The sequence below is a fragment of the Pseudophryne corroboree genome, chromosome 6 (assembly GCF_028390025.1).
Source record: "Pseudophryne corroboree isolate aPseCor3 chromosome 6, aPseCor3.hap2, whole genome shotgun sequence".
NCBI lineage: Eukaryota > Metazoa > Chordata > Amphibia > Anura > Myobatrachidae > Pseudophryne > Pseudophryne corroboree.
The window spans coordinates 308,349,634-308,372,967 of record NC_086449.1 but is presented as its reverse complement, the minus strand read 5'-3'; the positions used below and the strand labels follow the sequence as shown (position 1 = coordinate 308,372,967).

The 23,334-nt window shown below is 47.0% G+C and overlaps 1 protein-coding gene across 10 annotated transcripts in view; it reads right to left on the bottom strand.

Annotated features, from left to right (window-relative positions):
• Positions 1–23,334, bottom strand: part of TJP1 (tight junction protein 1) — an 805,169-nt gene that overhangs the window by 139,411 nt on the left and 642,424 nt on the right. For all 10 annotated transcript variants that reach the window (XM_063926229.1, XM_063926221.1, XM_063926222.1 and 7 more), the window contains one exon: positions 1,353–1,477. In XM_063926229.1, coding sequence (XP_063782299.1) covers positions 1,353–1,477 — 125 coding nt within the window. The remainder of the gene's footprint in view (positions 1–1,352; positions 1,478–23,334) is intronic.

The window sequence follows — 23,334 nt, the reverse complement described above, 5'->3', positions numbered from 1 at the left end:
TGTGGAAGCGCTTCCACTCCAGAAGGCCTGGGGAAAATCATTATTAGTGTAAAGCCTGGAGGCCTCTAAAGGCAGGGTGACAACGGAATAAATAGGTTTCTGCTCCTATTCCTTTTTGCTCTTACTGCCAACTATGAATAAGGCCCTACATCTAGGAAACCCATTGGGACGAATGGGTATTTGAAATTTATGGGAAAAGCTCTGTACACATTTTAGTTTTTACTTTGTTTCTATTGCCTCATCTCATTGGTTTCTCCCTCAAGATAAGAGGCTGAAAGTTAATTTATCGCAAATTACGGCTTCAAACTTTCATAGATTATGCATGATCTGTACTTAACCCTGCAGAAATGTACAGTTTTAGGATTTTACCAAGATTAAAAATTGTGGCAATCTCCCTTAATAGATTTGCCAAGTTGGAATTTGGCATGTAAAAATCATAACCCCCCCCCCCACACACACACACACACACACTCACACACACACTCACACAAAAACACAGTACTTTTGTTATATGTAGAAATTGTGGTTTAGTAGATATGAAACAAAGAGAATAACCTCTGTTATGGAAAACAAGTTCCAGAGGTACCAGGTGATAAATTCAGAATAGACAAAACTCTAAGCAGAAGGGAAAGGAATTACAATAATAAGACTGTATAGAATATATACAACTGCAGTAATAGATCAATGACTTACACAATTATACAGTATAATTATACAGGACCATTTCACTACGGAATTCATGCAAGTAGGCTGTATAGCAACAGTGCAAAAAGTATACCTATGCTATGTTTATATATGCAAACACCAAATAAATATTCGAAGTGTAGAGAATATTACAGCAGTGGTAAACTAAGGATTTCTACATATTTTGACCATTTCACTTTCTAAAAGTAATAAAGTGTCCACTTTCTCAGAAAAACCTACAAGTCACAGTATTTTCAATATCATTTCACGTCAGCAACAGTCCAATTCAATTAAAACGAGTCCCTTCATAGCACGAGTATAAGTGGTTCTATGCCACACTTTTAGTACCTCCAGACTCATGGGTTTTTGTTTGTAGCCCTACAGAGCTGCGTACAAAAATCCCTGAGTTTGAGATGAGATTGGGCCACAAGGGGGGTACGGCTGTTCCAGTGGGTAAAGTGTCTTGGAACAAGTCAATTAGATCTGCCCACAGGTAGCAATAACCTCTTATCCCTGAGTGCTAATTCTGCCTTGGAGCTACTCTCACAGATCTGTAATTGAATAGCCCCTGGCACTTGACCTGCAGGAACGGACCAGCCTCTGGCTAACTGAATCTGCCCCTGAGCTAGAACTTAAATGTCACATGTAGTACTTGACAGGACACTTACTGCAACAGCCCTTCTGCGGGTCCTCCTTTGAGAACATCAGAGATAACTATAGATGTTTCTCCACTCTGGAAATGTGGGTTATCTCTGCCTCCTGATATTGCGATCCCAAATCCAAATCCTGGGGCCTAAGGAAGAATATATAAATTTAATGTGATAAAATTTGTCTATTAACAGCAAGAGAGGTTAACAGTTTTTACAGGTCACATTCATAATATATATAGTCATGTAGTATACCCTGCACAGAAACCTAAGAATTAATTTGCATATTAAGTAACCAGCTATCTGATAATTTTCCCATAATAATTTGGGATTCCTATTTGCCTAGCTGGAGGTGCTCCAACAATCACGTTTAAACCTCATAAGCAAACAATAACTGGCAGTTGCCGGAAAAAGACAGGGATTGCCTTTTTGGAGCACTCTTTTAGATGAATTGACAATAAATTGATATGATTAGAAATTCCTAAAATGTGTATTAAAAATAATAAGTTTTTTTTTTTTAATAAATAATAAAAAAATAAAAAAAACGTATTATTTTTAATACACATTTTAAGAATTTAGGAATATTTCTCACACTGAATATTATTCACCATAATTATATCGAATATTATTCACCGTAATGACAGCTATATGTTTATGAATTTTTTGAGGATAGTTATTCACCATAATTATATTGAATATTATTCACCGTAATGACAGCTATATGTTTATGAATTTTTTGAGGATAGCTATATATCCATAAGAAAGTGTTTTTTTCTTGGGGATCAGATTAAGAGACTTTAATTACACATGAATACGTATATAAGATAGTTATGAATAAATTCATGCCCCCCAAATTTTTTAAAAAGAGAACAATTAAAAGTTACGTTTTAAATTTCTAATCATATCAATTTATTGTCAATTCATCTAAAAGAGTGCTCCAAAAAGGCAATCCCTGTCTTTTTCCGGCAACTGCGGGTTATTGTTTGCTTATCACATTCATAGTATCACTACAAATATTAAATTATCCCTAAAGGTGGCCATACACGGAATGACTATTGGTCCAGACAGCCAAATTAATGATGTCACAGAACTATGTGGACCCTCTGTCCACCTACTTCTCCTGGAGCTGGCATACTTTGCTAGGCAGATAGAGCAGCTTAACATTAACCATCTTGGACTCAAAATAAGGCTCTCTCTCTACTGGTAGCCTGGTGAGATAGAGGGTATGTTTGCATGCTTTTTTCTCTATCGTCCTAGTGGATGCTGGGGTTCCTGAAAGGACCATGGGGAATAGCGGCTCCGCAGGAGACAGGGCACAAAAAGTAAAGCTTTTCCAGATCAGGTGGTGTGCACTGGCTCCTCCCCCTATGACCCTCCTCCAGACTCCAGTTAGATTTTTGTGCCCGGCCGAGAAGGGTGCAATCTAGGTGGCTCTCCTAAAGAGCTGCTTAGAAAAAGTTTAGCTAGGTTTTTTATTTTACAGTGATTCCTGCTGGCAACAGGATCACTGCAGCGAGGGACTGAGGGGAGAAGGAGTCAACTCACCTGCGTGCAGGATGGATTGGCTTCTTGGCTACTGGACATCAAGCTCCAGAGGGACGATCACAGGTACAGCCTGGATGGTCACCGGAGCCGCGCCGCCGGCCCCCTTGCAGATGCTGAAGTCAGAAGAGGTCCAGAATCGGCGGCTGAAGACTCCTGCAGTCTTCTAAAGGTAGCGCACAGCACTGCAGCTGTGCGCCATTTTCCTCTCAGCACACTTCACACGCGGTCACTGAGGGTGCAGGGCGCTGGGGGGGGGCGCCCTGGGAGGCAAATGTAACCTATATAAAGGCTAAAAATACCTCACATATAGCCCCTAGAGGCTATATGGAGATATTTAACCCCTGCCTGATTTCTCTAAATAGCGGGAGACGAGCCCGCCAGAAAAGGGGCGGGGCCTATCTCCTCAGCACACGGCGCCATTTCCTCTCACAGCTCCGCTGGTCAGGACGGCTCCCAAGTCTCTCCCCTGCACTGCACTACAGAAACAGGGTAAAACAGAGAGGGGGGGGCAAATTTATGGCGATATTTTGATATAACAAAGCAGCTATAAGGGAGCACTTATTATAAGGCTATCCCTGATATATATATAGCGCTTTTGGTGTGTGCTGGCAAACTCTCCCTCTGTCTCCCCAAAGGGCTAGTGGGTCCTGTCTTCGTTAGGAGCATTCCCTGTGTGTCTGCTGTGTGTCGGTACGTGTGTGTCGACATGTATGAGGACGATATTGGTGTGGAGGCGGAGCAATTGCCAAATATGAGGATGTCACCCCCTAGGGAGTCGACACCAGAATGGATGCCTTTATTTATGGAACTACGGGATAGTGTCAACACGCTAAAGCAGTCGTTTGACGACATGAGGCGGCCGGACAATCAATTAGTGCCTGTCCAGGCGACTCAAACACCGTCAGGGGCTGTGAAACGCCCTTTGCCTCAGTCGGTCGACACAGACCCAGACGCAGGCACTGACTCCAGTGGTGACGGTGACGAATCAACCGTATTTTCCAGTAGGGCCACACGTTATATGATTTTGGCAATGAAGGAGGCGTTACATTTAGCTGATACTACAGGTACCACTAAACAGGGTATTATGTGGGGTGTGAAAAAACTACCTATAGTTTTTCCTGAATCAGAAGAATTAAATGACGTGTGTAATGAAGCGTGGGTTGCCCCTGATAAAAAGCTGATAATTTCAAAGAAATTATTGGCATTATACCCTTTCCCGCCAGAGGTTAGGGAGCGCTGGGAAACACCTCCTAGGGTGGACAAGGCGCTAACACGCTTATCTAAACAAGTGGCGTTACCCTCTCCTGAGACGGCCGCACTTAAAGATCCATCAGATAGGAGGATGGAAAATATCCAAAAAAGTATATACACACATGCAGGTGTTATACTACGACCAGCTGTAGCGACTGCCTGGATGGGCAGTGCTGGGGTAGTTTGGTCAGAGTCCCTGATTGAAAATATTGATACCCTGGACAGGGACAATATTTTACTGTCGTTAGAACAAATAAAGGATGCATTTCTTTATATGCGTGATGCACAGAGGGATATCTGCACACTGGCATCACGGGTAAGTGCTATGTCCATTTCGGCCAGAAGAGCTTTATGGACGCGACAGTGGACAGGCGATGCGGATTCAAAACGGCATATGGAAGTTTTGCCGTATAAAGGGGAGGAGTTATTTGGAGTCGGTCTATCAGATTTGGTGGCCACGGCTACAGCCGGGAAATCCACCTTTCTACCTCAAGTCACTCCCCAACAGAAAAAGGCACCGACTTTTCAACCGCAGCCCTTTCGTTCCTTTAAAAATAAGAGAGCAAAGGGCTATTCATATCTGCCACGAGGCAGAGGTCGAGGGAAGAGACAGCAACACGCAGCTCCTTCCCAGGAACAGAAGCCCTCCCCGGCTTCTACAAAAGCCTCAGCATGACGCTGGGGCTTCTCAAGCGGACTCGGGGACGGTGGGCGGTCGTCTCAAAAATTACAGCGCGCAGTGGGCTCACTCGCAGGTAGATCCCTGGATCCTGCAGATAATATCTCAAGGGTACAGGTTGGAATTAGAGACAGATCCACCTCGCCGTTTCCTGAAGTCTGCTTTACCAACGTCCCCCTCCGAAAGGGAGACGGTTTTGGAAGCCATTCACAAGCTGTACTCTCAGCAGGTGATAGTCAAGGTACCTCTTCTACAACAAGGGAAGGGGTATTATTCCACTCTTTTTGTGGTACCGAAGCCGGATGGCTCGGTAAGGCCTATTCTAAATCTGAAGTCCTTGAACCTGTACATAAAGAAGTTCAAGTTCAAGATGGAGTCACTCAGAGCAGTGATAGCGAACCTGGAAGAGGGGGACTTTATGGTATCCTTGGACATCAAGGATGCGTATCTCCACGTTCCAATTTACCCCTCACACCAGGGGTACCTCAGGTTCGTTGTACAAAACTGTCACTATCAGTTTCAGACGCTGCCGTTCGGATTGTCCACGGCACCTCGGATCTTTACAAAGGTAATGGCCGAGATGATGATTCTTCTTCGAAGAAAAGGCATATTAATTATCCCATACTTGGACGATCTCCTAATAAGGGCAAGGTCCAGAGAACAGCTAGAGATGGGATTAGCACTGTCTCAAGAAGTGCTAAAACAGCACGGGTGGATTCTGAATATTCCAAAATCCCAGTTAATGCCGACAACTCGTCTGCTGTTCCTAGGGATGATTCTGGACACGGTTCAGAAAAAGGTTTTTCTCCCGGAGGAAAAAGCCAAGGAGTTATCCGAGCTTGTCAGGAACCTCCTAAAACCAGGAAAGGTGTCTGTACATCAATGCACAAGAGTCCTGGGAAAAATGGTGGCTTCTTACGAAGCAATTCCATTCGGCAGATTCCACGCAAGAATTTTCCAAAGGGATCTGTTGGACAAATGGTCAGGGTCGCATCTTCAGATGCACCTACGGATAACCCTGTCTCCAAGGACAAGGGTGTCTCTTCTGTGGTGGTTGCAGAGTCCTCATCTATTGGAGGGCCGCAGATTCGGCATACAGGATTGGATCCTGGTGACCACGGACGCCAGCCTGAGAGGCTGGGGAGCAGTCACACAAGGAAGAAACTTCCAGGGAGTATGGACGAGTCTGGAAACGTCTCTTCACATAAACATTCTGGAACTAAGAGCAATATACAATGCTCTAAGCCAGGCAGAACCTCTGCTTCAGGGAAAACCGGTGTTGATCCAGTCGGACAACATCACGGCAGTCGCCCATGTGAACAGACAGGGCGGCACAAGAAGCAGGAGTGCAATGGCAGAAGCTGCAAGGATTCTTCGCTGGGCAGAGAATCATGTGATAGCACTGTCAGCAGTGTTCATCCCGGGAGTGGACAACTGGGAAGCAGACTTCCTCAGCAGACACGATCTTCACCCGGGAGAGTGGGGACTTCATCCAGAAGTCTTCCACATGCTGGTAACCCGTTGGGAAAGACCAATGGTGGACATGATGGCGTCTCGCCTCAACAAAAAACTGGACAGGTATTGCGCCAGGTCAAGAGATCCGCAGGCAATAGCTGTGGACGCGCTGGTAACGCCTTGGGTGTACCAGTCGGTGTATGTGTTTCCTCCTCTGCCTCTCATACCAAAAGTATTGAGAATTATACGGCAAAGAGGCGTAAGAACGATACTAGTGGTTCCGGATTGGCCAAGAAGGACTTGGTACCCGGAACTTCAAGAGATGATCACGGAAGATCCGTGGCCTCTACCTCTAAGGAGGGACTTGCTTCAGCAGGGTCCCTGTCTGTTTCAAGACTTACCGCGGCTGCGTTTGACGGCATGGCGGTTGAACGCCGGATCCTAAAGGAAAAAGGCATGCCGGAAGAAGTCATTCCTACTTTGATTAAAGCAAGGAAGGAAGTAACCGTGCAACATTATCACCGAATTTGGCGAAAATATGTTGCGTGGTGCGAAGATCGGAGTGCTCCGACGGAGGAATTTCAACTGGGTCGATTCCTACATTTCCTGCAATCAGGATTGTCTATGGGTCTCAAATTGGGATCTATTAAGGTTCAAATTTCGGCCCTGTCGATTTTCTTTCAAAAAGAATTGGCTTCAGTCCCTGAAGTCCAGACCTTTGTTAAGGGAGTGCTGCATATACAGCCTCCTGTGGTGCCTCCAGTGGCACCGTGGGATCTCAATGTGGTTTTGGACTTTCTAAAATCTCATTGGTTTGAACCACTAAATAAGGTGGATTTGAAATATCTCACTTGGAAAGTGACCATGCTTCTAGCCCTGGCTTCTGCCAGGAGAGTATCAGAATTGGCAGCTTTATCTTACAAAAGCCCATATCTGATTTTCCATTCGGACAGGGCAGAACTGCGGACTCGTCCGCATTTTCTCCCTAAGGTGGTGTCAGCATTTCATCTGAACCAGCCTATTGTAGTGCCTGCGGCTACAAGTGACTTGGAGGACTCCAAGTTACTGGACGTTGTCAGAGCATTAAAAATATATATTGCAAGGACAGCTGGAGTCAGAAAATCTGACTCGTTGTTTATATTGTATGCACCCAACAAGATGGGTGCTCCTGCGTCTAAGCAGACGATTGCTCGTTGGATCTATAGCACAATCCAACTTGCACATTCTGTGGCAGGCCTGCCACAGCCTAAATCTGTAAAGGCCCACTCCACAAGGAAGGTGGGCTCATCTTGGGCGGCTGCCCGAGGGGTCTCGGCATTACAACTTTGCCGAGCAGCTACGTGGTCAGGGGAGAACACGTTTGTAAAATTTTACAAAATTGATACTCTGGCTAAGGAGGACCTGGAGTTCTCTCATTCGGTGCTGCAGAGTCATCCGCACTCTCCCGCCCGTTTGGGAGCTTTGGTATAATCCCCATGGTCCTTTCAGGAACCCCAGCATCCACTAGGACGATAGAGAAAATGAGATTTTACTTACCGATAAATCTATTTCTCGGAGTCCGTAGTGGATGCTGGGCGCCCATCCCAAGTGCGGATTATCTGCATAAATTGTACATAGTTATTGTTAACTAATTCGGGTTATTGTTGAAGGAAGCCATCTTTCAGAGGCTCCGCTGTTATCATACTGTTAACTGGGTTTAGATCACAGGTTGTACGGTGTGATTGGTGTGGCTGGTATGAGTCTTACCCGGGATTCAAAATCCTCCCTTATTGTGTACGCTCGTCCGGGCACAGTACCTAACTGGAGTCTGGAGGAGGGTCATAGGGGGAGGAGCCAGTGCACACCACCTGATCTGGAAAAGCTTTACTTTTTGTGCCCTGTCTCCTGCGGAGCCGCTATTCCCCATGGTCCTTTCAGGAACCCCAGCATCCACTACGGACTCCGAGAAATAGATTTATCGGTAAGTAAAATCTCATTTTTTTGCAGGCCCCGACTTCCCTAGGGTAAAAAGTTCTGGTGCCAATTGGTCTATGGCTGCATGGAATCATGGTGGGGTACCCCCTTTGAGGGTCCAGCAGCCAAGGCTGGAAATGACCAGTGCTTGAAACCCTAAAAATCAGAAGGAACCAAAGCTGTTTTTCCCCACTTGATTTTGAGTAAATGAGCTTGGACTGAAAAAAATGCTCTACTTTTTATAAAGCAGATGTAAGCAGTGTTCAAGTACTTATTTTACATGAAAAGTTGGAGTGGAATGTGTGGAGCACTGTTATAGTTGGATAGTTTATTAGTTGGATGAAAGTTTGTCAGTGAATGGTCACCATAAGGTCAGCACCACTGTTCAAGGTCAATCAACAACTGAAGTTATTAAAATGTGCCAATCTCCGATTATCTTTTCACATCACTAGCAATGATCACTGTCAATGAATTGTCTTTGCTACGATTATGTGGAAGGAAGTGGCATAACCACTGATGGACACCAAACCTATTTCTTTACGTCTGCCAAGAATTCTTGTTTCCCCATATATTTCTACTGAGCAAAATAAAAGTTCAAAAAAGGATTAGAAAAACCCAGACATTGCTTTCATTTTTTCCAGTGTAAAATACTAAAGGGATGGTTATTATAACTTACTAGTAAGGTAGCCCTGCAGAGACTCCCATTCTATTTACTCCATTTATAACCTGGCATCTGTGAAGCCACAATTCAACTATTTGATGCACCGACTACAGACAGCTTGGCCTGGAGGTCGCAGGAGAGAAACAAATACCCACCATGTATTACATGCACCCATTACCAGCACTAGTGTACATGGAGCAATGAGGTCGCTGCAGACTGCCATCCCCAAATCTGGGCAGATTTTTCAAATATACCAAGCAAACAGATAAAAACTCTTACAAAAAAAAGTTTGTAAAGCTAAATACAAACACAACACAATAAACTAAATTTTACTTAGTACAGACTTTATTTTAAAAGTGGAGTTTCACCGTTAATCACCAAATCAATGCTAGTAGCATTTACACTACCAAACATTAAAGCACACAAGGCTCTGGTCTTTGCCCATTAAATTATTTTTTTTTCACACAACTGAGCTTATTACAATATGATCATTTTGCTTGTTCTAAGATCCAGGGCCAAGTACTTGAAAATAATTGAATAAGTGTGAACACACTGTTTACATGCATTATCGTTTTTCACTTACTGGCATCTGTGGACAATATCTGTCGCCAACATACTGCAAACTCTTCATGGGCCAAGATTTGATATTGTGCAGTTTTCCGACAAGCAGTGTGCAGTCTATTCCCCATTCTGCTAAATTATCCTTCTTATAGGCCCTACACACATGCCGATATTCTGAAAGATATGAACGATCTCGTTCATAAATGAACGAGAACTCGTTCATATCTTTCAGTGTGGAGACTCCAGCGATGAACGATGCGCGGCCCCGCGCTCGTTCATCGCTGATCTCCCGTCGGCTGTGCATGCAGGCCAATATGGACGATCTCGTCCATATTTGCCTGCACTTCAATGCAGCCGGGTGACGGGGGGAGTGAAGAAACTTCACTCCCCCCGTCACTGCCCCCCCGCCGCCGGGTCGCTCGTCGGCCGTATCGGCCGACGGGCACCTCGGCGGCGCATCGCCGAGTGTGTAGGGCCCTTGTGATTAAGAAGCCAAGGCAATAGCTAGCAGTCAACACAAACTCCGTCATAACTGCTTGCTTTATAAGCCATGAACATTTTTTGTAAATAAGGAATTCTCTCTTATGTTTGGTGTTCACAAAATTACTAACAGCATGCTGCCTAAAAAGATGCATTACAATTGGGTTAGAGGAAAAGCTGCAAAAAAAAAATGGCATGACTGCAGTATCCAATCAATCACATGCATGCATCCACTTTCCTCTGTAATGCACCCGCATGCTTGCAAAAGATTTATCGACTCTTCAAAGACTCAAGAACCTTATGTTAGACCGTTTAGTTAGGTCAAAGATTTAAAAGCAATGAGACAAAGGACTGGATGTAATGACGCCCAGGTTTGGCGGCTGTGCAGGATGCCGGCCATACTAGGACATTTATTTTTTAAAGGGGCAATCACTATCAAAGCAATAACATGTACTATAAGTGATAGCCCCTTTAAAAACGTCCGCAATCAACCGGCATCCTGCTCATCATTACATCTGGCCCAAAGATTGTTGTTAAAAAATTAAAGTTACAAGACGCAAGTAAAAACTTGCTACAGATACAGGGCAGGAAATGAAGATGTACAGAGTGAATACTCCCCAACTACTACGGTACTGACAAATTTAGAAGCATGACTTTGCAGGGTCCATAATCAGCTCTCTCCAATATGGAAACATAGGATACTGTTTAAATGCTTTACAAGCAATTAGGAACAGATAAATAGCAGATTTAAATAAACATACACTTTAAACACGACCTTATTTAGCTGCCACATAATTCTGCCTCCTAAAGATGCTGCTGTCTGCAGTGAAATGTACTAAGGGATACAGACTTTCACTTCTCCGGGATTGCTACTTAAGCTCACTTCTTTCAAGCCTTTTTAAATTTATACAGCTAGCAGGAACAGAGTCTCCTTGTTATTATACAATCTACCTGGCTTTACACTGCGCATACATTGGTCTCTAGCATGGAGCTGTGCTGCATCCGATGGAGCTTTCAGTGATCCCCCCCAGCACATGGGGTTCACTGTGCATCAGCCAGACCGAAATACCACTGGTCCCCATACGAGACTGGCCATGATCTTGGTATGGGTCTTGTGACATGTGTGACCACCTGCGGACTGACTGGCTGTTACCATGATTATGATCATTTAGCCACAGTGACTGACATCCTGAAATAAAGCTAGGGTGGCCAATCCCAGACCATTTTTACAATCCCGGGAATTAGGATTGAAAAATGACCAATCCCTGGATTTCCAGGATAGATTCCCTTGCAATGTCCGCCACTGCTGTCCCGCACTTCCCCGCCCTGCCCAGTCCGTATGATAACATACCATCATCTGACTTTTCCACCTGCTGCTGAGGTCCGAGCGGCGAGCAGCTGCCTGCGCAGTGTGACTGCCGACTTCACATCACACTGCTCAGTGCACGCAGCCAAGGCCAGGGGGAGTTGAGCGGTAGGAGCCGGACAGCATCTAAGCCTCCTGAGGACGCTCAACACTGCCTGACATTAAAAAAACAAAGGGGCTTCCTAATCCAGAAATACCAGGGATTGGAAGCCCCAATCCCGGAATTGAATCAAGGCCAATTTTTGGCCAAAATCCTGGGATCCCGCCGATCCCGGGATTGGCCACCCTAACTATTGCACTGCTACAGCACTATATATAATTTTCTCCACTGAGTTCTCCTGCACAAGCTGCAGATTCACCTGAGCACAGACAGAAGCAGCGTTCCCACTACACTGACACGGAGGGTGTCTAAACAGAAAACATAGTCGCAATTACATACAGAATATAGGCATGCCGCATATTTTAATCAGCAGGATCTGCACAAGCGGTCTTGGACGCATTACTTTGTGACCAAGACGCACTTTCACAGGAAAAACGCAAAATAAAAGAAACATGGTGCGATTTGAAGGTCTATTTAGCATGACTGCAGCAAGGAAGAGGATACATCTGTAATGCAAATACTTTTTTTGCACACATTACCGTGAGTGTTCTTAGATTTTATGTAATTGCATTATGAATTCCATTTTATATAATATATATATATATATATATATATATATATATACACACACACACACATATATATATATATATATATATATATATATATATATATATATATATATATATATAAGAATTTACTTACCGATAATTCTATTTCTCGTAATCCGTAGTGGATGCTGGGGACTCCGTAAGGACCATGGGGAATAGCGGCTCCGCAGGAGACTGGGCACAAAAGTAAAGCTTTAGAACTACCTGGTGTGCACTGGCTCCTCCCCCTATGACCCTCCTCCAAGCCTCAGTTAGCATACTGTGTCCGGACGAGAGTACACAATAAGGAAGGATTTTGAATCCCGGGTAAGACTCATACCAGCCACACCAATCACACCATACAACTCGTGATCTAAACCCAGTTAACAGCATGATAACAGAGGAGCCTCTAGAAAAGATGGCTCACTACAGCAATAACCGGATTTTTTGGTAACAATAACTATGTACCAGTATTGCAGACAATCCGCACTTGGGATGGGCGCCCAGCATCCACTACGGACTACGAGAAATAGAATTATCGGTAAGTAAATTCTTATTTTCTCTAACGTCCTAAGTGGATGCTGGGGACTCCGTAAGGACCATGGGGATTATACCAAAGCTCCCAAACGGGCGGGAGAGTGCGGATGACTCTGCAATACCAAATGAGAGAACTCCAGGTCCTCCTCAGCCAGGGTATCAATTTTGTAGAATTTTACAAACGTATTTGCTCCTGACCAAGTAGCTGCTCGGCAAAGTTGTAAAGCCGAGACCCCTCGGGCAACCGCCCAAGATGAGCCCATCTTCCTTGTGGAGTGGGCATTTACAGATTTTTGGCTGTGGCAGGCCTGCCACAGAATGTGCAAGCTGAATTGTACTACAAATCCAACGAGCAATAGTCTGCTTAGAAGCAGGAGCACCCAGCTTGTTGGGTGCATACAGGATAAACAGCGAGTCAGATTTTCTGACTCCAGCCGTCTTGGAAACATATATTTTCAGGGCCCTGACAACGTCTAGCAACTTGGAGTCCTCCAAGTCCCTAGTAGCCGCAGGCACCACAATAGGTTGGTTCAGGTGAAACGCTGAAACCACCTTAGGGAGAAACTGAGGACGAGTCCTCAATTCCGCCCTGTCCGAATGGAAAATCAGATAAGGGCTTTTACAGGATAAAGCCGCCAATTCTGACACGCGCCTGGCCCAGGCCAGGGCCAACAGCATGACCACTTTCCATGTGAGATATTTTAACTCCACAGATTTAAGTGGTTCAAACCAATGTGACTTTTGGAACCCAAAAACTACATTGAGATCCCAAGGTGCCACTGGAGGCACAAAAGGAGGCTGTATATGCAGTACCCCTTTTACAACGTCTGAACTTCAGGGACTGAAGCTAGTTCTTTTTGGAAGAAAATTGACAGGGCCGAAATTTGAACCTTAATGGACCCCAATTTCAGGCCCATAGACACTCCTGTTTGCAGGAAATGTAGGAATCGACCCAGTTGAATTTCCTCCGTCGGGCCTTACTGGCCTCGCACCACGCAACATATTTTCGCCAAATGCGGTGATAATGTTTTGCGGTTACATCCTTCCTGGCTTTGATCAGGATAGGGATGACTTCATCCGGAATGCCTTTTTTCCTTCAGGATCCGGCGTTCAACCGCCATGCCGTTAAACGCAGCCGCGGTAAGTCTTGGAACAGACAGGGTCCTTGCTGGAGCAGGTCCCTTCTTAGAGGTAGAGGCCACGGATCCTCCGTGAGCATCTCTTGAAGTTCCGGTTACCAAGTCCTTCTTGGCCAATCCGGAGCCACGAATATAGTGCTTACTCCTCTCCATCTTATCAATCTCAGTACCTTGGGTATGAGAGGCAGATGAGGGAACACATACACTGACTGGTACACCCACGGTGTTACCAGAGCGTCTACAGCTATTGCCTGAGGGTCCCTTGACCTGGCGCAATACCTGTCGAGTTTTTCCCAACGGTTTATAATCATGTGGAAGACTTCTGGGTGAAGTCCCCACTCTCCCGGGTGGAGGTCGTGTCTGCTGAGGAAGTCTGCTTCCCAGTTGTCCACTCCCGGAATTGCTGACAGTGCTATCACATGATTTTCCGCCCAGCGAAGAATCCTTGCAGCTTCTGCCATTGCCCTCCTGCTTCTTGTGCCACCCTGTCTGTTTACGTGGGTGACTGCCGTGATGTTGTCCGACTGGATCAACACCGGCTGACCTTGAAGCAGAGGTCTTGCTAAGCTTAGAGCATTGTAAATGGCTCTTAGCTTCAGGATATTTATGTGAAGTGATGTCTCCAGGCTTGACCATAAGCCCTGGAAATTCCTTCCCTGTTTGACTGCTCCCCAGCCTCGCAGGCTGGCATCCGTGGTCACCAGGACCCAGTCCTGAATGCCGAATCTGCGGCCCTCTAGAAGATGAGCACTCTGCAACCAACCCAGGAGGGACACCCTTGTTCTTGGTGACAGGGTTATCCGCTGATGCATCTGAAGATGCGACCCGGACCATTTGTCCAGCAGGTCCCACTGGAAAGTTCTTGCGTGGAATCTGCCGAATGGGATTGCTTCGTAGGAAGCCACCATTTTACCCAGAACCCTTGTGCATTGATGCACTGAGATTTGGCTCGGTTTTAGGAGGTTCCTGACTAGCTCGGATAACTCCCTGGCTTTCTCCTCCGGAAGAAACACCTTTTTCTGGACTGTGTCCAGGATCATCCCTAGGAACAGAAGACGAGTCGTCGGAACCAGCTGCGATTTTGGAATATTGAGAATCCAATCGTGCTGCCGCAACACTACCTGAGATAGTGCTACACCGACCTCCAACTGTTCCCTGGATCTTACCCTTATCAGGGAATCGTCCAAGTAAGGGATAACTAAAATTCCCTTCCTTCGAAGGAATATCATAATTTCGGCCATTACCTTGGTAAAGACCCGGGGTGCCGTGGTCCATACGGCAGCGTCTGAACTGATAGTGACAGTTCTGTACCATAAACCTGAGGTACCCTTGGTGGGAAGGGTAAATTTGGACATGAAGGTAAGCATCCTTGATGTCCCGAGACATCATGTAGTCCCCTTCTTCCAGGTTCGCAATCACTGCTCTGAGTGACTCAATCTTGAATTTGAACCTCTGTATGTAAGTGTTCAAAGATTTTAGATTTAGAATCGGTCTCACCGAGCCGTCCGGCTTCGGTACCACAACAGTGTGGAATAATACCCCGTTCCCTGTTGCAGGAGGGGTACCTTGATTATCACCTGCTGGGAATACAGCTTGTGAATGGCTTCCAAAACTGTCTCCCTGTCAGAAGGAGACATCGGTAAATCCGACTTTAGGAAACGGCGAGGGGGAGACGTCTCGAATTCCAATTTGTACCCCTGAGATATCACCTGAAGGATCCAGGGGTCTACTTGCGAGTGAGCCCACTGCGCGCTGAAATTCATTGACACGGGCCCCCCACCGTGCCTGATTCTGCTTGTAAAGCCCCAGCGTCATACTGAGGGCTTGGCAGAGGCGGGAGAGGGTTTCTGTTCCTGGGAACTGGCTGATTTCTGCAGCCTTTTTCCTCTCCCTCTGTCACGGGGCAGAAATGAGAAACCTTTTGCCCGCTTGTCCACGAAAAGACTGCGCCTGATAATACGGCGTCTTCTCATGTTGAGAGGCGACCTGGGGTACAAACGTGGATTTCCCAGCTGTTGCCGTGGCCACCAGGTCTGAAAGACCGACCACAAATAACTCCTCCCCTTAATAAGGCAATACTTCCAAATGCCGTTTGAAATCCGCATCACCTGACCACTGTCGTGTCCATAACCCTCTACTGGTAGAAATGGACAACGCACTTAGACTTGATGCCAGTCGGCAAATATTCCGCTGTGCATCACGCATATATAGAAATGCATCTTTTAAATGCTCTATAGGCAAAAATATACTGTCCCTATCTAGGGTATCAATATTTTCAGTCAGGGAATCCGACCACGCCAACCCAGCACTGCACATCCAGGCTGAGGCGATTGCTGGTCGCAGTAGAACACCAGTATGTGTGTAAATACATTTTAGGATACCCTCCTGCTTTCTATCAGCAGGATCCTTAAGGGCGGCCATCTCAGGAGAGGGTAGAGCCCTTACAAGCGTGTGAGCGCTTTATCCACCCTAGGGGGTGTTTCCCAACGCACCCTAACCTCTGGCGGGAAAGGATATAATGCCAATAACATTTTAGAAATTATCAGTTGTTATCGGGGGAAACCCACGCATCATCACACACCTCATTTAATTTCTCAGATTCAGGAAAACTACAGGTAGTTTTTCCTCACCGAACATAATACCCCTTTTTGGTGGTACTCGTATTATCAGAAATGTGTAAAACATTTTTCATTGCCTCCATCATGTAACGTGTGGCCCTACTGGAAGTCACATTTGTCTCTTCACCGTCGACACTGGAGTCAGTATCCGTGTCGGCGTCTATATCTGCCATCTGAGGTAACGGGCGCTTTAGAGCCCCTGACGGCCTATGAGACGTCTGGACAGGCACAAGCTGAGTAGCCGGCTGTCTCATGTCAACCACTGTCTTTTATACAGAGCTGACACTGTCACGTAATTCCTTCCAACAGTTCATCCACTCAGGTGTCGACCCCCTAGGGGGTGACATCACTATTACAGGCAATCTGCTCCGTCTCCACATCATTTTTCTCCTCATACATGTCGACACAAACGTACCGACATTCAGCACACACACACAGGGAATGCTCTGATAGAGGACAGGACCCCACTAGCCCTTTGGGGAGACAGAGGGAGAGTTTGCCAGCACACACCAGAGCGCTATATATATACAGGGATAACCTTATATAAGTGTTTTTCCCCTTATAGCTGCTGTATCTTTAATACTGCGCGTAATTAGTGCCCCCCCTCTCTTTTTTAACCCTTTCTGTAGTGTAGTGACTGCAGGGGAGAGCCAGGGAGCTTCCCTCCAACGGAGCTGTGAGGGAAAATGGCGCCAGTGTGCTGAGGAGATAGGCTCCGCCCCCTTATCGGCGGCCTTATCTCCCGTTTTTCTATGTATTCTGGCAGGGGTTAAATGCATCCATATAGCCCAGGAGCTATATGTGATGCATTTTTTGCCATCCAAGGTGTTTTTATTGCGTCTCAGGACGCCCCCCCCCAGCGCCCTGCACCCTCAGTGACCGGAGTGTGTAGTGTGCTGAGAGCAATGGCGCACAGCTGCAGTGCTGTGCGCTACCTTGTTGAAGACAGGACGTCTTCTGCCGTCGATTTTCCGGACCTCTTCTGTCTTCTGGCTCTGTAAGGGGGCCGGCGGCGCGGCTCTGGGACCCATCCATGGCTGGGCCTGTGATCGTCCCTCTGGAGCTAATGTCCAGTAGCCTAAGAAGCCCAATCCACTCTGCACGCAGGTGAGTTCGCTTCTTCTCCCCTTAGTCCAGAGATTTTCAACCTTTTACAACTCTCGGCACACTGAACAAGATCTATATATTGCCAAGGCACACATTTTTTTTACTCAAATATAATGGTGATGCATGGTGCAGTTGTGTGTCCTAGGATGTCATGTCGCACCTTCTCCATAGGTAACACCTGAGCCACGTCTGAGAAAGCCAGAAGAGCCCAACACTGCCGTGGCCCAAAATTAGAACTGGCTCTGCAACCACTAAACACACCAGTATTGATTGTTCCAGGGCCTCAGTAGCGGCAGCACACTGACGGGCCTGGTTCTGCTTCTATGGCGGCACACCTGGAGACTGCTCAGGGCACACTAGTGTGCCACGGCACAGTGGTTGAAAAACACTGCCTTAGTCCCTCGATGCAGTGAGCCTGTTGCCAGCAGGTCTCACTGAAAATAAAAAACCTAAAACTAAACTTTTCACTAAGCAGCTCAGGAGAGCCACCTAGTGTGCACCCTTCTCGTTCGGGCACAAAAATCTAACTGAGGCTTGGAGGAGGGTCATAGGGGGAGGAGCCAGTGCACACCAGGTAGTTCTAAAGCTTTACTTTTGTGCCCAGTCTCCTGCGGAGCCGCTATTCCCCATGGTCCTTACGGAGTCCCCAGCATCCACTTAGGACGTTAGAGAAATATATATTATATTATATATATATATATATATATATATATATATATATATATATATATATATATATATATATATATATATATATATATATATACATATATATATAATATAAGATTTTACTCACCGGTAAATCTATTTCTCGTAGTCCGTAGTGGATGCTGGGGACTCCGTAAGGACCATGGGGATTAGCGGCACCGCAGGAGACTGGGCACAACTAAAGAAAGCTTTAGGACTACCTGGTGTGCACTGGCTCCTCCCACTAAGACCCTCCTCCAGACCTCAGTTAGGATACTGTGCCCGGAAGAGCTGACACAATAAGGAAGGATTTTGAATCCCACATAAGACTCATACCAGTCACACCAATCACACCGTATAACTCGTGATACTATACCCAGTTAACAGTATGATAACAACTGAGCCTCTCAACAGATGGCTCAACAATAACCCTTTAGTTAGGCAATAACTATATACATGTATTGCAGACAATCCGCACTTGGGATGGGCGCCCAGCATCCACTACGGACTACGAGATATAGATTTACCGGTGAGTAAAATCTTATTTTCTCTGACGTCCTAAGTGGATGCTGGGGACTCCGTAAGGACCATGGGGATTATACCAAAGCTCCCAAACGGGCGGGAGAGTGCGGATGACTCTGCAGCACCGAATGAGCAAACTCTAGGTCCTCCTCAGCCAGGGTATCAAACTTGTAGACTCTTGCAAGAGTGTTTGAACCCGACCAAGTAACAGCTCGGCAAATTTGTAAAGCCGAGACCCCTTGGGCAGCCGCCCAAGAAGAGCCCACTTTCCTCGTGGAATGGGCTTTCACAGATTTAGGGTGCGGCAGTCCAGCCGCAGAATGTGCAAGTTGAATCGTGCTACAGACCCAGCGAGCAATAGTCTGCTTAGAAGCAGGAGCACCCAGCTTGTTGGGTGCATACAGGATAAATATCGAGTCAGTTTTCCTGACTCCAGCCGTCCTGGAAACATATACTTTTCAGGGCCCTGACTACGTCCAGAAACTTGGAATCCTCCAAGTCCCAAGTAGCCGCAGGCACCACAATAGGTTGGTTCACATGAAAAACTGCTACCACCTTAGGAAGGAATTGGGAACTAGTCCTCAATTCCGCCTTATCCATATAAAATACAGATAGAAGCTTTTGACAAAGCTGCCAATTCTGATACACGCCTGGCCGACGCCAAGGCCCACAGCATGACCACTTTCCACGTGAGGTATTGTAGCTCCACGGATTTAAGTGGCTCAACTCAATGCGACTTCAGGAAATCCAACACTACGTTGAGATCCCACGGTGCCACTGGAGGCACAAACGGGGGCTGACTATGCAGCACTCCCTTAACAAAAGTCTGAACTTCAGGCAGTGAAGCCAGTTCTATTTTGGAAGAAAATCGATAGAGCCGAAATCTGGACCTTAATGGAACCCAATTTTAGGCCCATAGTCACCTCTGACTTGTAGGAAGTGCAGAAAACGACCTAGCTGAAATTCCTCCTTTGGGGCCTTACTGGCCTCACAGCACGCAACATATTTCCGCCATATGCGGTGATAATGGTTTGCGTTCACTTCTTTCCTAGCTTTAAATAGCATAGGGATAACTTCCTCCGGAATGCCCTTTTCCTTCAGGATCCGGCGTTCAACCGCCATGCCGTCAAACGCAGCCGCGGTACGTCTTGGAACAGACAGGCCCCCTGCTGCAGCAGGTCCCGTCTGAGCGGCAGAGGCCATGGGTCCTCAGATCATTTCTTGGAGTTCTGGGTACCAAGCTCTTGGCCACCCGAAACAATGAGTATAGTTCTTACTCCTCTCCTTCTTATTATTCTCATTACCCTGGGTATGAGAGGCAGAGAAGGGAACACATACACCGACTGGTACACCCACGGTGTTACCAGAGCGTCCACAGCTATCGCCTGAGGGTCCCTTGACCTGGCGCAATATCTTTGTGGCTTTTTGTTGAGGCGGGACGCCATCCTGTCCACCCGTGGCCTTTCCCAACGGTGTACAATCATTTGGAAGACTTCTGGATGAAGTCCCCACTCTCCCGGGTGGAGGTCGTGTCTGCTGAGACAGTCTGCTTCTCAGTTGTCCACTGCGGGAATGAACACTGCTGACAGTGCTAACACATGATTTTCCGCCCATCGGAGAATCCTTGTGGCTTCTGCCATCGCCATCCTGCTTCTTGTGCCGCCCTGTCTGTTTACATGAGCGACCGCCGTGATGTTGTCTGACTGGATCAGCACCGGCCGGTGTTGAAGCAGGGATCTAGCCTGACTTAGGGCAATGTAAATGGCCCATAGTTCCAGAACATTTATGTGTAGGGAAGTCTCCTGACTTTTCCATAGGCCTTGGAAGTTTCTTCCCTGTGTGACTGCCCCCCAGTCTTGAAGGCTGGCATCCGTGGTCACCAGGACCCAGTCCTGTATGCCGAATCTGCGGCCCCCTAGAAGATGAGCACTCTGCAGTCACCACCACAGCGACACCCTGGCCCTTGGAGACAGGGTTATCCGCCGATGCATCTGAGGATGCGACCCGGACCACTTGTCCAACAGATCCCACTGGAAGATCCTTGCATGGGACCTGGCGAATGGAAATTCTTCGTAAGAAGCTACCATCTTTCCCAAGGCTCGCGTGCATTGATGCACCGACACCTGTATTTGTATTAGGAGGTCTCCGTCTAGAGACGCCAACTCCTTGGACTTCTCCTCCGGGAGAAACCCTTTTTATCCTGTTCTGTGTCCAGAACCATACCCAGGAACAGTAGACGCGTCGTAGGAACCAGCTGCGACTTTGGAATATTCAGAATCCAGCCGTGCTGTATGACAATCCTGTACCACAATTTTGAGGTACACCTGGTGAAGAGGGTAAATAGGGACATGCAGGTAAGCATCCTTGATGTCCAGTGATACCCTGAAATTTTCCAGGCTTGCAATAATCGCCCTGAGCGATTCCATTTTGAACTTGAACCTTCGTATATAAGTGTTCAAGGATTTCAATTTTAGAATGGGTCTCACCGAACCGTCTGGTTTCGGTACCACAACAATTTGGAATAGTAACCCCGGCCTTGTTGAAGGAGGGGTACCTTGATTTCACCTGCTGGAAGTACAGCTTGTGAATTGCCGCCAGTACTACCTTTCTCTGAGGGCAGCAGGCAAGGCTGATGTGAGGCAACGGCGAAGGGGAGTCGCCTCGAACTACTACTTGCAGAACCTAGGGATCCACCTGTGGGCAAGCCCACTGGTCCCTGCAGTTCCCGAGACGCGCCCCTACCGCACCTGTCTCCACCTGTGGAGCCCCAGCGTCATGCGGTGGACTCAGAGGAAGCGAGGGAAGATATTTGATGCTGGGAACTGGCTGACTGGTGCAGCTTTTTCCTTCTTCCCTTGTCTCTGTGCAGAAAGGAAGCGCCTTTGACTCGCTTGCTTTTCTGAAGCCGAAAGGACTGTACCTGAAAATACGGTGCTTTCTTAGGCTTTTGTGAGGAAACCTGAGGTAAAAAAAAAAATTTTCCCCCCAGCTGTTGCTGTGGATACGAGGTCCCAGAGACCATCCCCAAACAATTCCTCACCCTTATAAGGCAGAATCTCCATGTGCCTTTTAAAGGCAGCATCACCTGTCCACTGCCGGGTTTCTAATACCCTCCTGGCAGAATGGACATTGCATTAATTCTGGATGCCAGCCGGCAAATATCCCTCTGTGCATCCTTTATATATAAGACAACGTCTTAAATATGCTCAATGTTAGCAAAATATTATCCCTGTCTTAGCGTATTAATATTATCTGACAGGGTATCAGACCACGCTGCAGCAGCACTATTTATGCGGAGGCAATTGCAGGTTTCAGTATATAACCTGAGTGTGTAAATACAGACTTCAGGATCGCCTCCTGCTTTCTATCAGCAGGTTCCTTCAAGGTGGCCGTATCCTAAGACGGCAGTGCCACCTTTTGACAAACGTGTGAGCGCCTTATCCACCCTAAGGGATATCTCCCAACGTGACCTATCCTCTGGCGGGAAAGGGTACGCCATCAGTAACTTTTTAGAATTTACCAGTTTCTTATCGGGGGAAACCACGCTTCTTTCCACACTTCATTCATTCATCTGATGGGGGAACAAAACACTGGCTGCTTTTTCTCCCCAAAAATAAAACCCCTTTTATGTGGTACTTGGGTTCATGTCAGAAAATGCGTAACACATTTTTCATTGCCGAGATCATGTAACGGATGTTCCTAGTGGATTGTGTATATGTCTCAACCTCGTCGACACTGGAGTCAGACTCCGTGTCGACATCTGTGTCTGCCATCTGAGGTAACGGGCGTTTTTTGAGCCCCTGATGGCCTTTGAGACGCCTGTGCAGGCGCGGGCTGAGAAGCCGGCTGTCCCACAGCTGTTACGTCATCCAGCCTTTTATGTAAGGAGTTGACACTGTCGGTTAAAACCTTCCACCTATCCATCCACTCTGGTGTCGGCCCCACAGGGGGCGACTTCCCATTTATCGGCCTCTGCTCCGCCTCCACGTAACCTTCCTCATCCAACATGTCGACACAGCCGTACCGACACACAGCACACACACAGGGAATGCTCTGACTGAGGACAGGACCCCACAAAGTCCTTTGGGGAGACCGAGAGAGAGTATGCCAGCACACACCAGAGCGCTATATAATGCAGGGATTAACACTATTACTGAGTGATTTTTCCATAAATAGCTGCTTGTATACATATATTGCGCCTAAATTTAGTGCCCCCTCCTCTCTTTTTAACCCTTTGAGCCTGAAAACTACAGGGGAGAGCCTGGGGAGTTGTCTTCCAGCTGCACTGTGAAGAGAAAATGGCGCCAGTGTGCTGAGGGAGAAGCCCCGCCCATTTTTCAACTGACTTTCTCCCGCTTTTCTGGAATACTGGCAGGGGTAATTTTACATCTATATAGCCTCTAGGACAGGCATGTCCAAACTGCGGCCCTCCAGCTGTTGTGAAACTACATATCCCAGCATGCCCTGACACAGTTTTGCGGTCAGAGAATGCTAAAACTGTGTCAGGGCATGCTGGGATGTGTAGTTTCTCAACAGCTGGAGGGCCGCAGTTTGGACATGCCTGCTCTAGGACTATATATGATGTAGATTTGCCAGCCAAGGTGTCGTATATTGCCCTCAGGGCGCCCCCCCCAGCGCCCTGCACCCATCAGTGACCGGAGTGTGAGGTGTACATGAGGAGCAATGGCGCACAGCTGCAGTGCTGTGCGCTACCTTGGTGAAGACCGAAGTCTTCTGCCGCCGATTTTCCGG